We start from the raw sequence: 23,157 nt of genomic DNA, 5'->3' as shown, positions 1-23,157 counted from the left end.
GGTGGTCTTTCTTGGGCCTCTACAGCTTCCACTCTTACACACCTTGCTGCTGTTGGATTTACTCATCCCTGTCCTCCCTTGAATCTTGTAACACCAAAAAGGGTTAAATGAGAAAATGATATTGCCCAGACTTGAAAAGCTTTTTAATGTGTTGCCTGGTTTAAGGATTCATGAAAATGTCGGTTAGCAACATGATACAGTGAAAAATAAACTAGACTTAGAATAAGAGTGAGTTTGAACTCTGCCTTGGAAAATCATAGTTTTATGACACTGGGCAAGTTACCCATTGATCTCTCTCAGCCTCATTGTCTTCATTTGCAAATTGAGCCTAACAGTACCTAGCAGACGGAGGGTTACTGTGAGTATTCAGTTAAATAATGGATGGCAGGTTATCTGGCAGAAACTCAGTATATTCTAACATCTGTCCTTCCATTCCATATGGAAAAGAGGCAGGGTACAGCCAGCTGCCATATGCTGTGTGCGTGATAAATATTTGAGAAATATGTATTTGTTTTCACTTAAAATACACCTATGCTGTGCAGAATCTGGTTTTAAATCAGAGATTATACCATTCTTTTTTTTTTAAGATTTTATTTACTTATCTTTAGAGAAGAAGAGAAGGAGAGAAGGAGAGAAATATCAATGTATGGTTGCCTCTCGTGAGTCCCCTGCTGGGAACTGGCCTGCAACCCAGGCATGTGCCCTGACTGGGAATCGAACCGCAATCGGGTGGTTCGCAGGCCCGAGCTCAATCCACTGAACTACACCAGCCAGGGTTATACCATTCTGATGTGCATTGAACATTTTTAAGATGACAGCTATATATTAAGCTTATATGTTCAAAAATTCTACCCAAATAAGAGCAGTAAAAGAAATCTTATTAATGACAAGGAGAGAGGCTTAGTTTGATAAATCAAAGATAAGCTTCACCATCACAAGCTCCAGATGAACAGTGTGAGGAAAACAAAAATACTCTTTGCTTCTTGGAAAATTTAATTGTCCTGATCTTGGCAAGAAACTTACAACTGTTATATTTGTTTACAAAGCTCTGCGTTCCCAAAGGAAGAGGTTATATAAAGATTAGGGGGAAAATTGGCAACATGTGGCTGGTTCCTCACTCCTCACCCTAGGCCAGTGCAATCTGAGGAGACTTCCCGGCCAGGTTACGCATTTTGCTAAATCCCATCCGGGCTTCCCACCTAGGAGAAGTTTCCCGTTTCCTTCTGATGCTTGCATCTCCACCTGCCAGAGCAAGGGCACCAGCCTCACTTTGTATCCAGTTGGTCCCTCATCCCTGTCTGCTCATTCCTGGCTCAAATACTAGTCATCTATGTGGGTGTCTCTCTCTTTCTCTGTCTCCATCGGCCCATCCCATCCCCTCGCCTCCCCGTTGATTTCCAGCCCTCACGCAGCTCCGTGTTTCTCAGTCTGTGTGGTTCACCCTGCCTCTACACACCCACATGCACTGACACCCCACAAGAACTTATGTACTGCAAACTAAAACAGCAAGTACCATGCATGATACCCTATGATGAGTTGATTCTCCCCAACCCACTTCTGACATTTACTTACCCAGAACCATCTCCGAACCAACAGAGTCTTCAACCACATTCCCAGGTGGCGTGGGTAAGACGTCATCATCAAAACTGATGAGGTCGAAGTCCCCTGGAGGCTTGCTTTGCAGGCCTGGAACAGGGGGGTTGGCGGAGGGTCCTTCGCCCAGGGACCTGAATGCTTTGGCTTGTGATGCCACCGAGAGGCGGGGAGGGACAGTGACTGGTTTCAGCAGAGCCGCAGAGCAGGTGGGGTTTTCTGAGGAACCCGATTTCTTCGGCAGCGCAGGCCGAGGAGCAGGCGTTGGGACTCTCTTGCTGCCATCAGGGCTCTCGGCTGCAGGCCCTCCTCCCAGAAGTTCATGATTGACACCCCGTGTAAGGCCAGGATTTGGTTTCTTTGGCAATTCAGGTTTGGTTAGCGGGAGGCTGCCTACTTCTTGCGGTGGAGAGTGTGGGGCGAGCCCTTCCCTAGAGGCCACCTTGAGTCTGTTTTCGTGCCAGGAGTCCAGTTCTCCAGAAGTTCTGTTAGCAGCTGGTTTGGGAGCCACAGAGGGTTTCCCTGAGGGAACGGCAGGCCTGGGGGGAAGTGTGCGGGGCGCAATCTCTGGTTTCTTGGGCAGTCCGGAGGTCTCGGTGTTTGTCTGACTGTCAAATGCTTTGATCCTTGAAACAATACTGTTTTGGCTTTGTTCCGTGTTCATAATGTTCACCACAGCCTGACTATCCACGTCGTTGGGATTGTCCAGCAGAGACGGGGGTCGGCCTGGGGATGGCGCCGCCTCTGGGGCCACGGGGATGGTTTTCTGGGGTTTCTGCTCTTTAATGGGAGGCTCTCTGGCTACTGGCCTGAGGTTGCTTTTTGATCTTGGTCTTGGCACTGGACATCTTGCAGCACTGGGGTTTTCTGGACAGTTCTGTTCTTCAGAAATGTCAAAGACTATCAAAGGTGCCACATTTGCTGGAGCATCACGGGCTGAGGCTGCCGGGGAAGGCTGAAGAGGTTGGAGGGGGGCCGGCAGTGCTGGTGAGACCAAGACGGGCAAAAAGCAGTTGCGACATTATCATTTGAAAGAAAAAAATAATAGAAAATGCACATATTTTAAAAAGTATACACGTAGAGTATCAAATGAATTTGGTTTCCTTAATCAGTAAAAAGTAATTCCAAAATCAACGGGAACGTGTTTGTACTCAGCTTCCTGCAGGAGCGTTCAAATTACACTTACTCATATAAGAAATACTCAACACGTAATATTTCAAAACACTGTTAATTTTTTTAATTTTTAATTTATGCTTTGATTTCATCTTTTTTCAGAAATATTTTATTTATTTATTTTTAGAGAGAGAAGGGAGGGAGATAAACATTGGTGTACAAGAGAATCCACCAGTTGCCTGTTTCATGACCCTAACTGGGGACCTGGCCCACAACCGAGGTATGTACCCTGACTGGGAATTAAATCAGCAACCTTTTGGTCCACAGGCTGGCACTCAATCCACTGAGCCACACTAGCAAGGGCTGATTTACTCTATTGTATTTTTTCCATTATCATTTAGTCCCCTTGTACCCCTCTCCCCATAAAAACACGGTTAAATTTCTGATTCTCAGTAGACTTATCACATGAACCATTTCTCTTTTGCTGTCAAAATGCCAACAATTCTTGCTTTACTTTTCCAAAGACATGTGCTTTCATATGTTATCCAAATACAATGCTTTTAAAAAGCCTAACAGGACAACTGCCTTTAGCATCCTATCGAGTTGAACTTGCTAAATATAACATCCTTCTTGATGAAAATAAGGGCATAGAGGTTAACACCAACCATGAGTTAAAAGGATGATGTTTTTGAGACATGAACTAGGGTGAGCTCAAGAGACTGGGGCTTCGGTCCCTGAGAACGAGCTATCACAGTCACAGCAAACCCAAATAAAGCAAGCACACATGATCACATTGGCTGGGAAGTGCAGTAAATTATGTACAAATTGAAAATTATTTTAAAGGCTAGAGCCTGCTGATTACTTTCCTAGAACTAGGTCAGAATTAGGGAAGACAAATTACTTGCATTACTTTGAGGCAGATGGTTGTCTATTTCTTCTGAAAAGTCAGTCTGAGTTGCAGAAGTGATAGTGTGCCTTGGAGAGGCAGCAGCATTATTGTTATTTGTTGTATTAACTTGAACTTGGTTGATTTCTTTTATAACTTGTTCGTAAGATGGTGGGAGCTGTAAAATAAAGAATGAAGATTTTAGACATCTACAGGCAATAGCCAACATGTAAATAGTCTCACTGTTCTAATCTTTGAACTTTACTTTGAAAATAAAACGGAAAGAGATAACGTGGTATTTATTCACCTCAGCGGGAACCAGCTCACTGGGCCTCCAAGGGCCTGCTGCGGAGGCCGGGGGGAATCCCAGTCCCGGGGGTGGGGCTCCTGGGAACCATGAGGCCTGCCTCAGCGGCTCAGCTGCCACAATGGTGATCTCCGGGCGCCTGGCACACAGAAGCCACAGTGAGGTTTAGCAAGTTGGTAATAAGCTATCGTCTGTTTGCAAATGCTCAGAGATTCATGAAAAACAACTACTATCCCAAAAAAGTTACATATGAACCACCAAAGTCACAGAAATGACCTGTCTGCCCTGGGTTGTCTCTGGCAGTACACCCAGGCAGCCTTCCAAGGATCAAAGGGTAGTCATCCTCTGTGATTTTGGCCTCAAAAAGTTAGAGATGTACCCTAAGCGCATCTGCCTTGGTTGGTGGGGAAATGGACTAAGTAAAGCCCCTACAAGCTCTTCATTCCAGGCCCTACAGCACAACACAAATATATTGTAAAGTAGAAAAGTACACTGGTCAAACAGAATTGTTATGTTCTGTTATTATAAAGTACATACTAAAAAAAGATAACATATAAGTAGAATATGCTTTTCCTCCTCCTTCCACCTCTGTCCCAATTTCAAGTTACGCTGAAGTGCTCAGAGCTCACATGTTCACTTCTAAACCCTGACACGTGTGTCTGTGTTCCCGGTCTGCTGTGTATACAAATTTGATGATTAATTGTTAATGCTGAGGAGCCACGGTGATTTAGGCTAGACTTCCTTCATTTTCTTAACCTCAACCTATAGTTTCAGGTTTAAGTCTTTTCTTCTTCAACCCGATTTCCTAACAAACACTAACTGTGTGACTCTGAGCAAATCAAAAACCTCTCCGAGCCTCAATTTTCTGTTCTAACAGATCGGGACGATACCTGCCCTTCCTTTCTCTAGCACTCTATGGAAAATAAAAACAAAAAGCACTGTCATGATCAAATCTGTGCACAGACACACTCTCATGCTAGCTTGCGAAACAGCAGAACCTGCTCATTAAGTTTGACGGGTGTTACCTAAGAACCTCTGCTTATAGCTTCTGTCTAAATAATGAGTTACTAAATAATAAATGTTAACCACTCTACATGCATTAATCCTTATGACAACCTCACGAGGTAGGTCTGTTTTGTAACTAATGATGGGGGTAGCAAAGCTGAGAAGAGTTAAGTAGCTTGCCCAAAGTCACATGATGAGAAAGTGGAGTCAGGATTTGAACTTGGGTGATGTCTCACTCTGAAGTCCATGCTCTTCCTTCCCTGATAGTATACTGTGAGAAATTGGAAAGCAGGGAGACTAGCTTATAAAAGTCCATCCATTTACCCACCCATTCACCTTTCCATCCATTCAGCCCTCTGTCTGTCCTTCCTTCTGTGTATACTGTGACTCAGTCCTCTTCCTCCTACCCCTCCCCTTTCTCTGGCCAGCCATCTAGCCACTTACTCAGTCAGCTATCTATCTATCCATCCATCTGTCTATCCAGCCTGCTTGCCTGCCTCTTTTCATTTCTTTATTCTTCCATCTAATCCCCTACCCTGTCATCCGACCACTTATCTATGCAACATTTACTGAGTCGCTATGAGGTACACAGCATTTCTTTGAAGCAGTTCCAATGATGCTTTATATGTAGCAGCTGCTTAATAAACATTTTCAAATTGATGTTAGTAAATAATTACTGTCAAAAAGAACACTTTCAGGCTTGTATTGCTTCGTCTCTTAAGCAAGCTCTTCATCACTCAAACTTAACAGATTAGTTCAAGAAATGGTCTGAAGAGGCAGAATGCTATAATATAGTTCTTATGAAGTAGAAATATTTAACTTGCTAACTAACAACATACTTGTATTTCAGTATTAGCAGAATATATGCTTCCCTCTATAAATATGAGCATACCTCCTATCTCGATGAAGCTCGCTCTGAATAGAAGTCCGAGAAGCTATAAAAGAAAGAATACATTGATATAGCATAAAATTATTATATTCAATAAAGGTTTAAATTTTTACAGGGAGTATTACTGAGAAAAAATTAGCTTATACTTGACATCATATAGAATAGATTTTAACATCCATAGTAGAAAAGCAAATCAAAATGATCTTTTCATATGTTATAAAGTTAATTATAGTTACATATTTGAAGTCATAAGAAGGCATAGATTTGCAAAGCTCTCTTAAAGCACATTTTGTAGTTCTGAAAATAATTTAAAGAATGAACGGAAAAAATAAGACTGCTATAAATAGAAATTGTAGAAGAGCATTTATAATGACATGGAATAACAATGGGCAGGAAAATTTGGTAAACATCTATTCTGATCCAGGACTATACTTTTGTAATATTTGTTTATATTCTACTGTAAAGAGGGTGAAGGTGGTCAAATTTTCATCTATTTTCTAACTTTTCTGGAGTTTTACAATCTTCAAGTTATTTTAGTACTTGAATTAAGAGATAATAGGTGCAAAAATGTTCCAATCATTTTTATAAACCTGTTCATAGCACGTTACTACATATGCGGCACTGACTTTCCCTCAAGCCTCTACCTCAAAAAACTAGATCATTTAAATTTTTTCCAAATTTTATTTTAGAATTAAGTTAATCTTAATCAGATGATCTGACAAATATTCACATACAGGGCCACATAATACACATATGTGCAACAGAGAATAATAGCCCTATTTTCAAGGAGCGCATTCTAACCATATCTTTTTAAAAAAATCTTCAGCCCTGGCTGGTATGGCTCAGTGGGTTGAGTGCCCGCCTGCAAACCAAAAGGTCTTGGGTTTGATTCCTGGTCAGGGCTCGTGCCTGGGTTGTGGGCTAGACCCCCAGCTGGGAGCGAGTGAGAGGCAGCTGATAGATGTGTCTCTCATACTTCGATGCTTCGCTTCCTCTCTTTCTCCCTCCCTACCCCTCTCTCTAAAAATAAATAAAGCCATTTAAAAAATGAAAAATCTTCAAATACTACACTGAAATGATTTGTTGTACAAACAGGAATTTGTTTCAGATAATAACTATTTCTACTAGTTGTCCTCGTATCTCTCCAATACTTTAATGTTTCAATACTTCTGATTTATAAAGGTTGGTGGTATGAACCTTTTCTTTCTTCCTCCTATTAACTTTGGATTCTCTCTGAACAAGGAGGTTGACAAAGCTGGGGAGGCAGGGGTAGAGGTGGGAGGTGGGAATGAAATTCTGGCTGACAACTCACTCTCTTCTGGGTTGGCCAAGCAGACCCAACATTTGAAACCCAAACCCTTAGATCTCAAGTTGGAGAATAACGCCCTGTATCAGTATCGTCAACTGGTTTGACTCACTTTTCTACTGAGAGTTAAACCAAGCTCAAGTGCATTCTGTCTACTGGAATAAAAGGACAGGGAAACCAAAGCTCTGAGTGGTGCGTCTGATTAGGAAGAATGGCTTCATTAAGTCAGAGGCTCATTGAGTGAGCTGCAATCACATCACCATCATCACTACAGCCAGAATCAGCAGCCACCGCACTTGAACAAGACATCGTGTTATTTATTGTCACAAACATACCTCTTCCACGGGGCATTTTTGCTGTGCACTATTCATGAGTGCTAAGGGGAAAAAAGAAGGGGTTATAGAAGAGGAAAGGGAGAGAAAAAGAGTGAGCCCAGTTGCCTATGCTCTGAAAGGAACTGGAGAGCACAACTGTCTTGCTATGGCACTCTGCAGACTTCTGTGGAAAGGGAAAGTCGGTAAGCCACTGTTCCAGGGAGTAAAGAAGTCTGTAGTGGCGAAGATGTGTCCGTACAGACCAGATATACATGCATATAACCACAGGAAAAAAAATCTACCTATAGTTTTAACAACAGAGCAAAAAATATCAAAAAACCATTTTGTAAAAAAAAAAAATCAATTTGCTACTTCAATAGCAATCAATATGAAAGTATAAGTAATACTTCAAAGGAAATTCAGTAGTCAATTTACATCCTCTACATCAGCGGCTTTTCACTTGATCCTGCCCTTTCCCACTGGAGGATACTGGTAACAGGCGCCCCCTGGGCAGCAGAGTGGCTCCTACGCCAGACACAGCCCAACGAGGAGCGAGCGAGTCTCCCAATCACACTCCCAGATCTCCACCTCCTTCCATCCTCCCACACGCAGCGCTTTCCCCTCCCCTGCTCCAATTACGTTTTTCACATTCGCTCATGCATGAAAGCTCTTTTCTGTCCTGATCCTTATGGGATGACTGGCACTTTTTGTCCGCGTGGGACCGGCTTAGCATCTGGAAACACTTCAGATGTTCACGGGAGGTTTTCATGTAGTATCTCACACTCCACTTGCTAGTTTCTTAACTACCTGCTTAGTCCATTCTCACTTTCCCAGAGGCCACAGACTTGATGTGGTTGTGGCCAGGAAAACTGAACTTGCCACCAGGGCCCAGACAGACCAACAAGCTCCTTTTAGCCCTTGCCAAAGGCTGCTAGTCTTTCTCGCATTCAGGGTCAAGGCCACACAATAAAGGCAGTGTTTCCAGGTGAAGTTATCGTATCATTTTGCGGTTTATTATGTGGAAACTATGCTAGCTCATACGGTTAAATTCTAAGTACAAAATAAATTAATATCCAGCTGTTTATAAAAGACTGTGATCTAGAGTTGCAATATTAGGACTAATAACAACTCTTCCTATGCTCCATGAAGATCGTGAGCATGACAGGACCCTGGGTGATCATCCTATCCCAAACCATATGGGTGGGGGGCCGGAGACACACAGGGCGAATGGGGTATCCCAGGGCACACACCCTGCGACCGGGAGGGCTGGGGGCAGTCTGTTCCTTGAAGCAGAGCAACTCCCTGTGGAGCCAGGAGAGCTGGATGCTCGACCTCATTCTAAATAATTCAAAAATATCAATTAAACGATGGTCAGAAGAAATAAACACCCAGACGGATGCTATAATAAGCATCCTTGCTATCATCCTTACCAACGACAACCACAGTAATAAAAATAACTAACTCTATTAGCTTGAGACAAGGTGTGAGCTAGAGGCGTGTGACGTGATTTAACAAGAACATCCGTGCAATGGGAAGCTCGTGGCCTCAGAGTCCGGAGGTCTAGGTTCACAGCTGAGCTCTGCCTTATGGAGCCACGTAGCCTCTCGGGGACTCAGTGCCTGGCCATCTGCCAAATGAGGTCAACCTACCACACAGACCATTATTTTATCATGTATGTGGACAGTACCTGACTTAAGTAGGCAATTAATATTAGCCATTTCTGGATTTCAGAGCATAATTCTTTTAAAAAGTTAACAAAAGGAAAAGCATGAAATTCTAGATATACCCAGTCAGAACACTTCAAGACCTTAACTCAAAATATTTAGGGCTTGCAAGAATAAGTGAAAAAAGACCTCAAGGCTTGACTGAAACCATTCTCATTATGAAAGAATTTAAAATATAATACAGTTAAGGAACATTGCCTTAAAATGTGATAAGGCCTTTCTCTTTGTTAGGGTTAGATGATTAAGTGTGGGACAGTAAAGCAAACATCTCGGGGACAGTGGGCTGGGTAAGACAAAAGTTGTTTACAGCTTTTTCTTATATTAATAGGATGGGCAAAGGGCCCGGCTCTCTAGCAGGGGTGCCACGGTGATTCTCCACACTAGTTACACAGCATCACAGGAGGATCTGTTTGGCCGTCTTCCCTAAACGTCAAAGCAAGAGTTTTCCCATTGTTCCACCTCCTCCCTCTCTGCTGGGGTTGCTTCACCAATCCCCTCTTATTTCTGCCTCTGGTCCGATCTCTCCACTGATTCCTTCCCTGCTCCCTACAGAGACCTCCAAGCTTCCTCTTCCTAAAGAGTCTGTGAACATGTTCACATCTCCTCTCTGCCGGACCCTCATCCCTTCTCAAGCTACAATCTTTTCTTCTCCTCTTTACCACCAAATGTCATAAAAGAGTAGCCTGCCCCAGCTGTCCTAGCTTCTACATATCCCATTCATTGTTCAAACTGAAGTGTGCCTTCCAACCTCAATGTTCTACTTAAACTGCTCTCACAGAGGTCTGCGCTGACCTCCTAAGTGCCACGTACAATGACCTGCTCTGGGCTGCCTCGTGCCTGACCTTGCTGCAGCACTAAGAGCTGTCTGTGCTTCACTCATTCCTTTCCCAAACCTCCCTTCCCTTGAGCTCTAACACACAGCAGTCTCCTAGTTTTTCTACGACGCTGATCATTCTTTTGCAGCCTCTCCTGCCCACTCCTCCTTAGCTGTCTTCTCCTTAATATTTGCATGACGTGGGCCTCAGGGTAATAAGCAAGATCCATCCCGAAGGATTTGTGGGAAGTCAGACACAGATTACACTCCCCAACAAAGACGTCCTGGAACCCAAGAGAGAGGAAAGGTGAGAGGTCAGAGAACACAGGCAGGGGCCAGCAGATGGGACTCAGTGAATGGAGGGCTCTTCTCAGCAAAAAAAATGGGGTGTTGGATCATGTGTCTTTCTCCCTACAGCTCCTTAAAGGCATACCTTGGTCCTCGACACCTAGAATCCAAAGATTCTGTCCTTTGTCATCTTCTCATCTTTCTCCCTACAAGGTTAGCTATTCCCAGGATTTTGTCTACAACCTTGATTACCCCCAAATTGTATCTGCAGGAAGAAATTCTTGCCTAAATTCCAGACCTTAATTTCCTATTTAAATTACCCCTTCTCTCTCTCCCCACTCTTACCCCAAGGGCTCTAAGGCATGTAAAGTTGTCATGAATTTTTTATTTTCATATATGAACTCTTCAACATAAACTGTGGCATCCCCATATTTTTAAAACTCACCACTCCCAATAATAACAAAAATTAAATGTGGGGAAACATGGAGAACTGTGGAATATTTTTCTGTACTGCCACCTTAAAAATTGTTAACTGCAGTAAGTTCAAATGCATGCTCCTCAAAACCTGTGGATATCCTAAGTCCACACTATTACAAATTATATTTCTAAAAATAGTATACGTCCTCCTTAGGGCAGTGATCTCAGCTCAAATAATGTGAAGAACATCTAAAATCCCTGCCTTATCTTTTTTATCACAGGTAATTCGTGTGCCATTTGGAAAACGGATCTTTTAAGAGCCTTGTATTAAAAAGGACGTTAAAACCCTGCACACCAAGAGTACATTCTAGAGCCTGAACCAATAGGTAAAGTTGGTGGGTAGAAATCTACTGTTCTGGAGAGAATTCTACCGGGTGCTTCTATCTTGTACGTGGAAGTGTGAGCCAACTCCATAGGCATTTTCACAGTTAAATGAAAAAAACGTGGAAGTAAATGAATCAAAAAGGACACGGCTTGTCTGGTATTTTTTCAAACCCATCAGATGTCTCTTAGCTATAAAAATGGTTCCATAAAACTTACAATTAGACCGCAGAAACTGACTAAACAATCCAGATTTATTTTAACAGCTTAGTTCTAGAAGATAAAAATCTTGTTCTGAAGAACTGGCTTATCAATAAATGAAAGCTGAAAACGAAGTTGAAAAGCTGGCAGCATGTCTGAAATGGCTTACTGCTCCTTAGGAGAAGCTCCTCTCGTTGGATTCTTTGTAAGACTCATGAAAGTCAATGACAGACTTACTAGAAACCTAAACCGTCATTTAAAGTTATTACAGAGGAAAATGTAGAGCAGGAAAAAACAAACTTACATCGCTTGATTACCGCTCTAATGGATGACAAGGGTCCTTGGCTAGAAAAAGAAAGAAAGAAAACTTATTACACATTCATTAATCCTTTTGAAGAAGAATCATTCATCACACCAGGTCATTTCTGGGACTCTCTATGGGGTCAAGCAGCAAGTTTGACACATCAATTACTGGTCTACCCTCTTTACAAAACACAAATTAAAAAACATTTAACAACTGCCTTTGATATTTAAGATGTTTTATGGGAGGTGAGGAGGCTGGGGAAGTGTATCTGCAGTATAAATGAAATTTTGCCTTGAAGTTGCTCTCATAGCTACCTACATACTGTGTCTTCCAGGGAACTGCTTGAAGTCAGGTAGCAATTACGCGGTGCTCAAAGGATTTTGAACTCCACCCCGCTCTTTGGTTTGACTTTGGAATTCCTATCTTCTCAGGTCAAAACAGACCATTTTTATACTCAATTTGACCTGAGGACAAACAGCATTTCCCCCAGGATCAGAATTAAAACATCACCACCTAAAAATAAAAGTCTTCTACTGGGACTTTTGCTCAGTAGCTGGTTGGTCTTGACCGCCTCCCCAAGTAACCACGGGCGAGTCACAGAATTCTTCGGGGCCTCCGTTTAGTCCCTGGCCCAAACCACCGAGAACTGCAAAGGTTTATGCTATAAGTTTCTCAGGCTGTTTGTTTGTTTGTTTGTATTTTGTCTTTATTCATACCAGCTGGACTGTGTTTTTTGGAATCATTTACAAAAAAAACCATACAACCATGAAAGTTAAATGATATGATTTAGAAAAAAAAGTTCTTGTTTATAAAATTTTTCAGGCTTTTTTCAGAATGGTGTTTTAAAATTTATACTTACTTTTTTGAATTTATACTCTTTTAAAATTTGTGACTGTGGTAACCTGAATAAATCCTCTTGCTATTTCTTAGATAGGTAAGACAGGAAGATACAACATACCAGTCCATTTTATGGGAGGGGTACTTTAAAATACACTGTTCAGTCATGTCAGAAGAAAAAAGGCACTAGGAAGTCAAGAACCTAGGACCATAATATAAAAACATGTGTTTTCAACAATACTGATTTTTAAAAAATATCTTGAAGGCTTTCTACTTGAAAGTTGATACTATGAAGTAATATAGAAGAGGCTAACAGCACTAAAACACAAATAGATTGACTGAAGGTTTTAGGAGAAACTTCTTGGTGTAAAACTGAGTGAATCTGTACATTAATATCATGCCTGTTGATGCAGGTACAGTAAGTAACAGATCAAAACAGTCTTTAGAAAAAAGGACAAAAAGCCAAAGTTCTCTGTGCGCCCCATAGACGTAGGGATGTTACTGAATGTCTACATCTCAATTCCCTTGCTCGTTAACAATGATTTGGTGGGATGTTCTTCCTACTTAAAAACACCCTCTGTCCACCCTGGCTGGTGTAGCTCAGTGGATTGAGCGCGGGCCTGCGAACCATACGATGGAGGGCCTGCAAACCTTACTATCGCGGTTCGATTCCCAGTCAGGGCACATGCCTGGGTTGCAGGCCAGTTCCCGGCAGGGGACACACGATACATTGTGTGTCCTCGGCAGAGGCAACCATACATTGATGTTTCTCTCCTTCCTCTCTAAAGATAAATAAATAAAATCTTAAAAAAAAAACAAAAAAACACCCTCTGTCCTCTGTCACCTTTGCAGAGGGAAAGGTATGCAGAGGGAAAGGTATTCAGACTGAGGTGGAACATGACGGTTCTTAGGTCACACTATACCCCCACCCCACACACAAATGTGTTGAAATCCTAACCTCCAGTACCTCAGAATGTGCACTTATTTGGAAATAAGGTCACTACAGATGTAATTAGTTAGGATGAGGTCATACTGGAGTATGGTGGGCCCCTAATCTAATCTAACCGGCTTCTGGAGAAAAAGGCCCCATGGAGACAGAGACACACAGGGAAAGTGTCGTATGACAACAAAGGCACAGTCTGGAGTGACAGAGCCATCAGGCCAAGAACACCAGGCCAGGAACACCAAAGAGTGCCGGCAAACCCCCAGAAGCTAGGAAGGGGTGTGGCAGGATGTGAGGGTGAATTTCAGAGGGAGCATGGCCCTGCCAACGCCTTGATTCCAGACGTCTAGCCTCCAGAACTGCGAGGACCCAGCTCTGGTGCTCTGGTGTGCGTGCACCTGTTATGACAACCCTAAGAAATTAATACGGGGGGAAACAGGGCTCCTGGGGTGCTGAGCAGATATGACAGTCCATTGAGCTGTACACTTTATGCAATTTTCTGTGTGTTTCTTCAACAAAAGGTTAGGGGACGGTGGAAATTTTAACACAAAATAGAGTTTTGACTGAGGTCAGCCCAGTCTCTACAGTTCTCAAGATTTGCAGTATCATGTTTCGACTAGATCTATAAACCAACCAACCAAAATTGTGTCTAAAACTGCATTGTCCAAATTCTCAAAGTTTAAAGTTTTCTCTTAGAGGTTAACAGGTTTCCTGGGAGGGAAAATTAAAAAGAAGAAAAAGCCCGTGGTCCAATACCTCTCCAAGGGAAGTGGTATCTAGAGATGCTGGCTATGCACGCAAACACGGAGGTCAGAAGACGTTCTGCAGAGTAAGGGCTAGAGGTGAAGTTCCCACTCCATAGTGTGAAGAGAAAACCTTACCAGAGTCCTCCCTGGCATGAGCTCAGGCTCACGTCTCAGCGGGGAGCCTCCAGGAAGGGTGGCCACCATGAATGGAGGCAAACATGGCCTCAGGACCACTGCTCAAAGGAGGGAGACAGCCGAGCCTGCTGGTTCGGAGAGCTAGTTCTGGCTTCCAACTAACTGTCCATATCCCTTCCTGGTGCCTACCCTTGCTGGCTGCTGTGACTGTGCAAATTACTTTCTCTAAGGCCCTTTGTATCTCATGTGTAAAACCGAGGATAACCCAACTTCCTTACGAGGTTGTTATAAAGAGTAAGAGGGAGAATCCATTAAAGCATTGTATACGGTGCCTGAAACAAAGTATGTGTTTAATAAATTTGAGATGCTATTTTCGTTATTAATATTTGTTCATCATCTTTGGGGCAGCACAAAACATCTAACTCTACGGACAACCACTGGTGGGTTCTCCCTCTGGGGTCTGATGGCATACAGATAACAGACCTAACTAACAGTTTATGCTTTTAAAAGAGTTTTTTCTTGGAGATGTCTCTCCTTGAGAGAAGAAAAAAGTTCTTTTTTTGAGAAAAGAACTTTTCTTTCCTGTGCACTATTGACATTTGTGAAGGGGGTGGGGGGCTGTCTTGAATATCGAAGAATAATTAGCAGCATCCCTTGCCTCTCTCCCTATTAGATGCCAAAGACATACTTCCCCCAGCCCCCTGCCAGATGTGCCCACCAAAAATGTCTGCAGACACTGCCACGTGTACCCAGTTCCGGGGGCGGGGGGCGGATGGGGTCTGCCCTCAGGTGAGAAACACTGAACTAGTGGCAACAAGGAGTAACTGGATCTACATGGACAGGAAAGAAGCTGGCTTTGCCATTTCTGATTGCCAGGCTGATGGCAGTGGTAGTGGGGTAAAACTGGGGGCAAAGGCAGTGATGGGCACAGAAGAAAGGAGTGAAAAAAATTTCTAGCACCAAGAACAGTTTTGGAAAAGTGGTACTACGCTATACCAGGTGGAAAAACGAGTCCTTCTATGAAAAGAATCTTTATTAAGTCAGGCATTTATCGATCAAGGATTACCTGCACTTTTAAAAAGTGGTACTTATTTTAGGACTACACTGAACAACAGTCCTTGACGTGCTGCATCTCAGGAAAAAATCATTTCATGTATTTTTATAAACAAAGCCTTGGGCAAACATGGATTTGCTTCTGAAAATGGAAAGCAATAATCTTATCGAATATAATGCCCAGGTATTTTCATCTTGAGCGTGTATCAGTCCAACTTTTATCACCTGATATTACCTGCTAAAATACGACAATATCATGTAGTAGGAGAATATGAGTTAGTAAATAATATTTGTCACTGAGATAAATATAAAGCTATGATGCCATTTTAATAGTGTCTAAATTAGTATCATCATCACAATAAATAGGATAAGATCTAACAAACTGCGGAGAATAAGAAAAGTAAGGGGAGTTACTTGAAACTAATGAAAATAAATTATTTTTTACTTCTAAATTTCTGATGAAACGCCATGGTTTAAAATCTGGGTATGGTTAGAGGGTGGATCCCTTCTTATAAATTACAGAGCAACAAACATTAATAAAGAGGCCCTGGTTGGGCAGCTCAGTTAGTCAGAGTGTCATCCCGATATGCCAAGGTTGCAGGTTCAATCCTTGGTCAGGGCACATACAAGAATCAACCAATGAATGCATAAACAGGTAGAACAAAAAATCATTGTTCCACTTTCCCTTTCTCTCTCTCAAAAAATCAATAAATTGCCCTAGCTGGTGTAGCTTAGTGGACTGAGCTCGAGCTGCGAATCAAAGAGTTGCCAGTTCGATTCCCAGTCAGGGCACATGCCTGGGGTGTGGGCCAGGTTTCCAGTAGGAGCCATGTGAAAGGTACACTGATGTACACTGACACACTGATGTTTCTCTCCCTCTCTTTCTCCCTCTTTTCCCTTCTTTCTAAAAATAAATACAATCTTTAAAAAAAGACTGTTTTAAAAAATCAATAATTTGTTTAAAAATATTTCAAAATATTAGTTAAGAAAAATAATTGAGTGTTCACTCTAGCAGCACATGTACTAAAATTGGAACGATACAGAGATTAGCATGAGCAAGCCCCCAGAGCAAGGATGACATGCAAATTTGTGAAGCGTTCCATATTTTTTTTGCAGCAGTTGCAAAAAAAAAAAGAAAGTGTTGTGATTTGATTGAAATAAAATGAAATGTGTTGTCCTCCTCTTAAAAAAATGATGGAGATACAAAATACACTTAACAATACTCTGAAAGGTATATGAGTTCTGAGTTCACTTTATCATCACCATGACAGGCCAATCATAATAATTAAGATTTATAATAGAACATCCTTCAAGTTCTATCAGCTACTTTTCTACTTAATCTCTTTCATGGACAAGCAAACAACATGTGCAACCTTTATTTACATATTTAATTTCAGGACAAATAAAGCTAATACACATTTAAATGAGTTCCATTAACACATTCTACCTATTACAAAATTTGTCAAGTGAATTCTATTGATCATTATACCTGTGAGCATGACAGCTATGGGGGAAAAGCAAATAGGATGAATGATCTACCTTCTGGGGCATCATAACTGTTGTGCCAAGAGCAAGGAATTTGAAGCCAGCCAGAGTCTGACTATTTTGTATGAGCTCAGCCAATTTACATACTTGCTGGAGTTGTTTCCTTACCTGTAATATGAGGACACTAGTGACTATCTTTTGATTTGTTACTAAAACCAAATAAAAAAACTACACAAAATACATAGCACAGTACTTAGCTCAAAAAATGTTAGTTATATTTACTACCCTTATTTTCCCATATGCAAAATTCTATAGTTCCTAAGTACAGAAGTACATGAAATTTTTGGAGCTATGGTGCCCACACCAGTTGCCCTATAGTTATCATGACTCTACCTCACGAATTCAAATAGTTGACCATTTGCATTTCAGTTGTAATTATTATTCACCACTTGTAGCCATTCTGAGTTTCTCAATGCATGCTTCTCATATACCTAATCTTCTGTACTTTATCTCCTACAAAGCCTAAACTGCAGGAATAACAAAGCCCAGAGAACAAAACAAAGCTTTTGTGAGCACTGTATCATCCCACTGAGGACCCAGATCCAGGCTCCTGCAAGTCATCCTTCCCATGACGTTTTTCACAAAACAGGCACGGAAATCAGGAGCTGTGCTAAGCAAGAAACCCCTCAAAAGTGTTCAAAGATCTTGGAAGAGGCTTTCAACTCTGTTAATAACTACACAGTACATTTAAAACTGGAATATGTTGCTTGATCCTTCCCATTTCTCTAAGCTGTTTTTCTTTTTTCTTTTTTTCACACATGCATGTCTTGACTTCCTGATTAGACTGCAAACTTCTCAAGGAGAGACTATCTTCTGCTCACTTTTACAGTGCAACTTAGTGAAACTGTCAATTTCTCACGGAACTAATGTGAACTCCATCTCACTCAGAGAGAAATAAATACAATTTGGGTAGTACATATGATTCTACCCAGAATCTATTTAATAAGCAAATCCCCAGGAATATTTTGTGCTGGTTTTCTTCTGGAATTGGAATGGTTTCAATTCCCAGTTATACCTTGTGTCCACATCTTGCCAAAAGTGCCTGGCTCTACTGTCTTAAAAACAGGTATTTTTCACACAAAATGTCACCTTGATGACCATCTGATGCTCAGTGAGGCACAGAACTGTCTTCTCATACTAGGGGGGAAACTGGCCAGGATCAAGCTCAAAGATTGTGCATTAGACTCCAACACGGCACCTAATTTGGCAACAAATACTGTACTTTGTGTCCATTAATGGTATTTCCAGGGTAATTCTGCCTGTTCACAGTTTTTCATTGTAGACTATCTTTAGAATCTGTCTCTCTACAAGTTAAGCCTGTGGTAATTCCCAGTAAACAAGTAGCATAAACTCTCTACTGACATGTTGCTAGATCTCACACCATGTATGTAACAATACACAATGGGACACAGTGATCTTAATCAGCTAGAACTTGTACCAGGGGGTAACGTTATATGTTTCGGAGCAGGAATAACTTATTTCGAGAAGCAGCTTGGGACATAATGTCAAGTCAGTGCCTAAATAGGTGGCATTTACTGCAGCATGTGAAAACAGGATCTCTTCACGTGTGAACATACACGTCTGATGTGTAACCGTGTTCGGAGCACCTACTGAATGAATCCAGGAATTCGCAGCCAGAATAAATATTTTCTGGGATTATATCTTAACAAAATAGTCACACTAAACCAATCTACCGAAAGTTTACAAAGAAAATGCAGAAAGACAAAAAGAGCTAAAATCCAAACCTCTCTTTTCTGAATCTATAGCAATGTAGAATGTCATTTTATGATAAGAAGTTACTTGTTGGTCAAATGCATCAAAGAATAGCATAGGAAAGAAACTGCCAGAAAAAAGTGAGGGAATAATAAAATGTTAGATAATATATGGCAGTTTCAGTTTCAAACATCCATCACATCCACAAAATTAACTTTTCAAATTTTATCTTATTAGCTGATGAATTCTGTATTTTTGACTAAAAGGCAAGCATGTGTTTATCCGTTAAGAGTAAATTTTAATTTTCAACCAAGAAATTTAATGCTTACGCTATCCCAGGCATTCTGCAAGGTACCAAAGAAAGAAAGCCAACCAGGCCATGGTTCCCGTCCTAAGAGCTCATAGACTAGTGAGAAGCTCACAGACAAGAGAAGAGCTTACAATTCATACATTTCTGCTTTTTCTTAAAATAAGGACTTCCATATACTTTTTACCTGTATTCAAGGTATTTTGGTGTATTATTTCCTCTATTAGACTATCAACTTCTTTTTAGGCAATGTATATACTGGAATGGTGGTGCACGTAAAACTTAAATTTAAAAATAATTATGGCAGATTAAAAAAAATAAGCCAATGTTTAAAGTCCTCTTAGTATGTTCCCATTCTGTACAATAAAATATTTTAGATCATATGCAAGGAACGAGTGTCCTAAAACAACTGGTCCATCTGTTATACCCTATTTAACAATCACTTTTAAAGGATGTAAAAAGAAACTCTTTAAAAAACTCTAAAAAGGAATAGACCACACACACCCTTCCCTAAAACCCGTCACCCTGGTGCCAACAACCATATTCAGCAGACCTCTGACCAGAAAAGGCAGACATGTCCCTTTGGACACTTCAGGGAGAATCCCTACAGAAGACCTGGGACTACCAGGGCACTCCGCCTGCAGGAGAAATTAGGACCTGAGGCTCAGTGGAAATCCACAGGGTCACTTGCTCATATTACAGAAAGAAAAATTGAAGACAAATATTTCCTTCATCACAGTCCATAGACAGAGTCCTAACACCAATATAATAAGAAGCAAACACCCAGTAAACGTCCCCTGTGCTGTCCAAGACAAAAAATATATTCGGGGAGAAAAGAGGAAAAAAAGTTTCTTACAACAGACTAGTTTATCACCTTACTGAAAAAAGTCTGCCTTATGGTATTAGTTTGGCTTTTACTAAACATTTATTAAGCACTCCAATATGTGTGTTCTCATGAGATCATATGATCCATTTTCTTTCCCTTGGTCCTATTATGCAAAAGGCTAGAAGCCAGGGTGGGGATGTGGAAACCGGTGAGGAGGTAATGACTCCACCTCTTACCCTTTTTGCTATCAACTCAGAGGCATACCTGGTGGTACCTTTTTGAGTAAGAGTTAGGGTAAATACCTCTTAATCCTAACATTTCCAGCTACGGCTTTTAGTTATCTCTTTTTAGTTTGTCACTGCACAAACAAACCTCACATTCAAAAATAACCTATAATTAACTGTATTTTTTAGAGATAAGTAACGGACAGTATCTGTTATTTGAATTTTAGGTCACATTAAGGATATAGGAGGAGAGGGTGGGAAGAACGGAAGGAGGAAAAGAAGAAGGCTGCATATGCAACCTGGTAGGTCTATTTAGTGGAGGTACAGGTAGTGCAGTCCAATATTTTGGGGTTTTGTGTTCACGTCGTTCCTTACTTACTTTGAATCATTTAGTATTAAAACCTACAAGAAATAACCGCATAGCATAGGTGCCTGGTGCCTGGTGCCTCCCGGTGACGTGGCAGTCAAAACCAGAACCCAAACTGAAAAGAATCAGAAGCAGCTGATATTTGGAGCTGGGACAGTGAAAAAATATCTTATATATTAATATAAATGGGTGTGTGCACCATATTTGAGATGTCTTTGCCTGATCATGTGATAGTTTTCAAATGAGACAAAATTCATCTCAATTAACCAGTACAATGTTCTCTTGCAAAAACCAAAACCTTTCTCTTAATAAAAACGTATGAAAAATCAGGTTTGGTAGAAAGCAACAGGGAAAGAAAAAAGGTGAGTAACATGATTTCATGTTTCTCTAATCTTTATGGGATTAAAATAAAACTATGGTGAGGGATGACAGTTTGCTATATTTTGTTGCAAAAATAAATACGTATTTTAAGCAACTGTTACTGATTAGAGCATTAATTTACGGACATGTCCAACAAGTTATAAATAAATTCAGTTTCAAACTGACTTTAAAAATCTAATATAATTTACAGAATGTTAGCTCCTTTTTTATTTGAAATAGTGAGGCAGATAATTCGGTTTAAATAAAAATGCCTACATTATTAAGTTGTCATAAGAAACTAAGATTTCCCTATACCAGTAAGTAAAAAAAAAATTGAAATGTGAATACCACAGCCACACATTTTTTAGCTTTGTAATCACGTGATGGAAGGTTTCAGGTTGGCAAAGGCCTGCCTTTTGCCCTGTTAGCACTTCCTAACGCACCATGTTTCTTCCTTGTCAGCAAATCTCACTGATGGCTAAGTTAGAACTCAACAGGCTCCACCTGCGGTGTGGGAAATAACAAGGAACTAATAAAATACAAAACAGCGAAATCTAATCAAGGTAATTACACAAAAGGTCTTTATTTTATTAATAAAAACAAATCCAGTTTTAAACACTCATTTAACCAAGTCTTTCAACAACAAGCCATTCCTAAGGCGACCCTGCGACAAAGCCAAAGGCTCGACCAAGAATGGAAAGCGGAACAGAGAGACGGCCGAGTCCATTTGAACTACACACGGGTTTGTCCGTTCTTCTCTGGGGACTGGAAAACAAACTCCAACCGTGTGCAGGCACGAAAGCCTCTACCACAAGTACCTGATAACCCCTCCAATTTCTCCATTATGTGAGGAGTAGAAGCAGCTTGCCCACCAGGCAGCATCTATTTTTTTGCAAGGTCGCTGGAAAACTTTTTCATTAGATACCAAGAACCTATCTGGTAGCCCAAGGAATTATAAAAGGATGACCCCAATACTTACATGTGCCTAGTCTATGAAATTTCTACTTTGTGGAACCCAAAGAAAAGGAAGTTTTAGGATACGCATGATATATTTGAGGGTATCTTCCTGTAAGTGTATGGTGTTCATAAAGCTGTAGACACTGAGTACAACTGCCCTCGGACAAGTAATTTTATTTTTTCCAGGATATGTTTTTGTACAGATTTTATTTATTTATTTATTTATTTTTAGAGAGAGGGGAAGCGAGGGAGAAAGGGAGGGAGAAAGAGAGGGAGAGAAACATCAATGTGCGGTTGCCTCTCACATGCCCCCTACTGGGAACCTGGCCTCCAACCAAGGCATGTGCCCTGCCTGGGACTGGAACCAACAACCCTTCAATTCACAGGCCTGCGCTCTGTCCACTGAGCTACACCAGCCAGGGCATATTTTTTCAGGATATTCAAAAAGACTCACAGAGAGTAAATTTGCCTTCTAAAAGCATCTAAAAGAAGCATTAATGAAGAAAGCAAGAAGACACAGAAGAGAGTGTGGGAGAAAATGGTACACAGGGGTCCAGGTGGGCAGTGAATAGAGCATTCCACTGCGGACGACAGGAGCCAGGCTGCGGAACACTCTCAAGGCACAAGGCTGCCTGCGGAGCGATGAAGTTTACTGGCACCGCTCCTTACAACAACCAGCCTGCTACACGGGATTTATGCCGCCCCTGTTCCCAGTCAGACTCTTCTCTTCCCTTGACACTGAAGAGAGGAGACATTTATTCAACCATTCTCACCTCGTCTCCCATGCAACCAGCTATACCTGCTGTGAAGTGGCCTGAAGTACACAGTCTGGCAAAGCAGCAGAGCATGACGACCTGGTATCAGAATTTCTTCCTGATAGAAGTTACCTTCCTGAGGTAGATAAACAGGTACCCAAACTGAATATTCACTATGATCCCAATCTTATTTTTTTAAAGATTTTATTTATTTATCTTTAGAGGGAGAGGGAAGAAAGAGGGAGAGAAATATCAATGTACGGTTGCCTCTTGTGCGCCCCCTGCCTCGAACTGGCCTGCAACCCAGGCATGTGCCCTGACTGGGAATCGAACTGTGATCCTTTGGTTCGCAGGCCCGTGCTCATTCCACTGAGCTACACCAGCCAGGGCCCCAATCTTATTTTTAAAATCTTACTTAAAAATATAAATATACATACACACAAATTATAAGTAAACATGTATATTTATATTTTATATTTATACAAGAAAAGTGAGAACAAATCTATTCAGTGATGTGCTTGAGTCAGTTCATACTGGCTCAAGAGAGCTAACAATTACATCTTCAGTAATTTGGGAGGCCAGTTCTTAAATATAGCCATTATTTAAAATTACTATAACTTATTGGGCCTGCAAACCAAAAGATCGAGGTTTGATTCCCGGTCGGGGCACATGCCTGGGTTGCAGGTCAGTTCCCAGCAGGGGATGCATGAGAAGCAACCACACACTGACATTTCTCTCTCTCTCTCTCCTTTCCTTCCCTTCCCTTCTAAAGATAAATAAATAAAAAATTTTCTAAATTTACTATAACTCATTTAAACTTACATAAATTATACACTATAATTAAGTA

General features: G+C 41.2%; 1 protein-coding gene and 1 non-coding gene across 9 annotated transcripts in view; one reads left to right on the top strand and one right to left on the bottom strand.

The window, feature by feature from the left end:
- SH3D19 (SH3 domain containing 19) overlaps positions 1–23,157 on the bottom strand; it is a 150,817-nt gene that overhangs the window by 40,023 nt on the left and 87,637 nt on the right. For 2 of the 8 annotated variants that reach the window (XM_037058415.1, XM_037058417.1), the window contains exons 1-6: positions 11,543–11,589; positions 7,435–7,475; positions 5,797–5,839; positions 3,900–4,038; positions 3,608–3,770; positions 1,573–2,577 (exon numbers count right to left, since the gene is read on the bottom strand). In XM_037058415.1, coding sequence (XP_036914310.1) covers positions 1,573–2,577; positions 3,608–3,770; positions 3,900–4,038; positions 5,797–5,839; positions 7,435–7,450 — 1,366 coding nt within the window. In that variant the 5' untranslated portion in view covers positions 7,451–7,475; positions 11,543–11,589. Of the gene's footprint in view, positions 1–1,572; positions 2,578–3,607; positions 3,771–3,899; positions 4,039–5,796; positions 5,840–7,434; positions 7,476–11,542; positions 11,590–23,157 lie in introns of those variants that run through there. The other 6 variants (XM_037058416.1, XM_037058418.1, XM_037058411.1 and 3 more) reach the window with 3 other exon arrangements.
- Positions 16,256–16,365, top strand: LOC118995636 (U6 spliceosomal RNA). Its single transcript, XR_005068331.1, has one exon. It is a non-coding gene; the product is annotated as a U6 spliceosomal RNA (small nuclear RNA).

This window comes from Sturnira hondurensis, unplaced genomic scaffold (assembly GCF_014824575.4).
Source record: "Sturnira hondurensis isolate 20B ecotype Veracruz unplaced genomic scaffold, ASM1482457v3 Scaffold0010128, whole genome shotgun sequence".
In the NCBI taxonomy this organism is placed as follows: domain Eukaryota; kingdom Metazoa; phylum Chordata; class Mammalia; order Chiroptera; family Phyllostomidae; genus Sturnira; species Sturnira hondurensis.
Note: the sequence above shows the minus strand (reverse complement) of the source record. Positions and strands in the feature narration are given on the sequence as shown.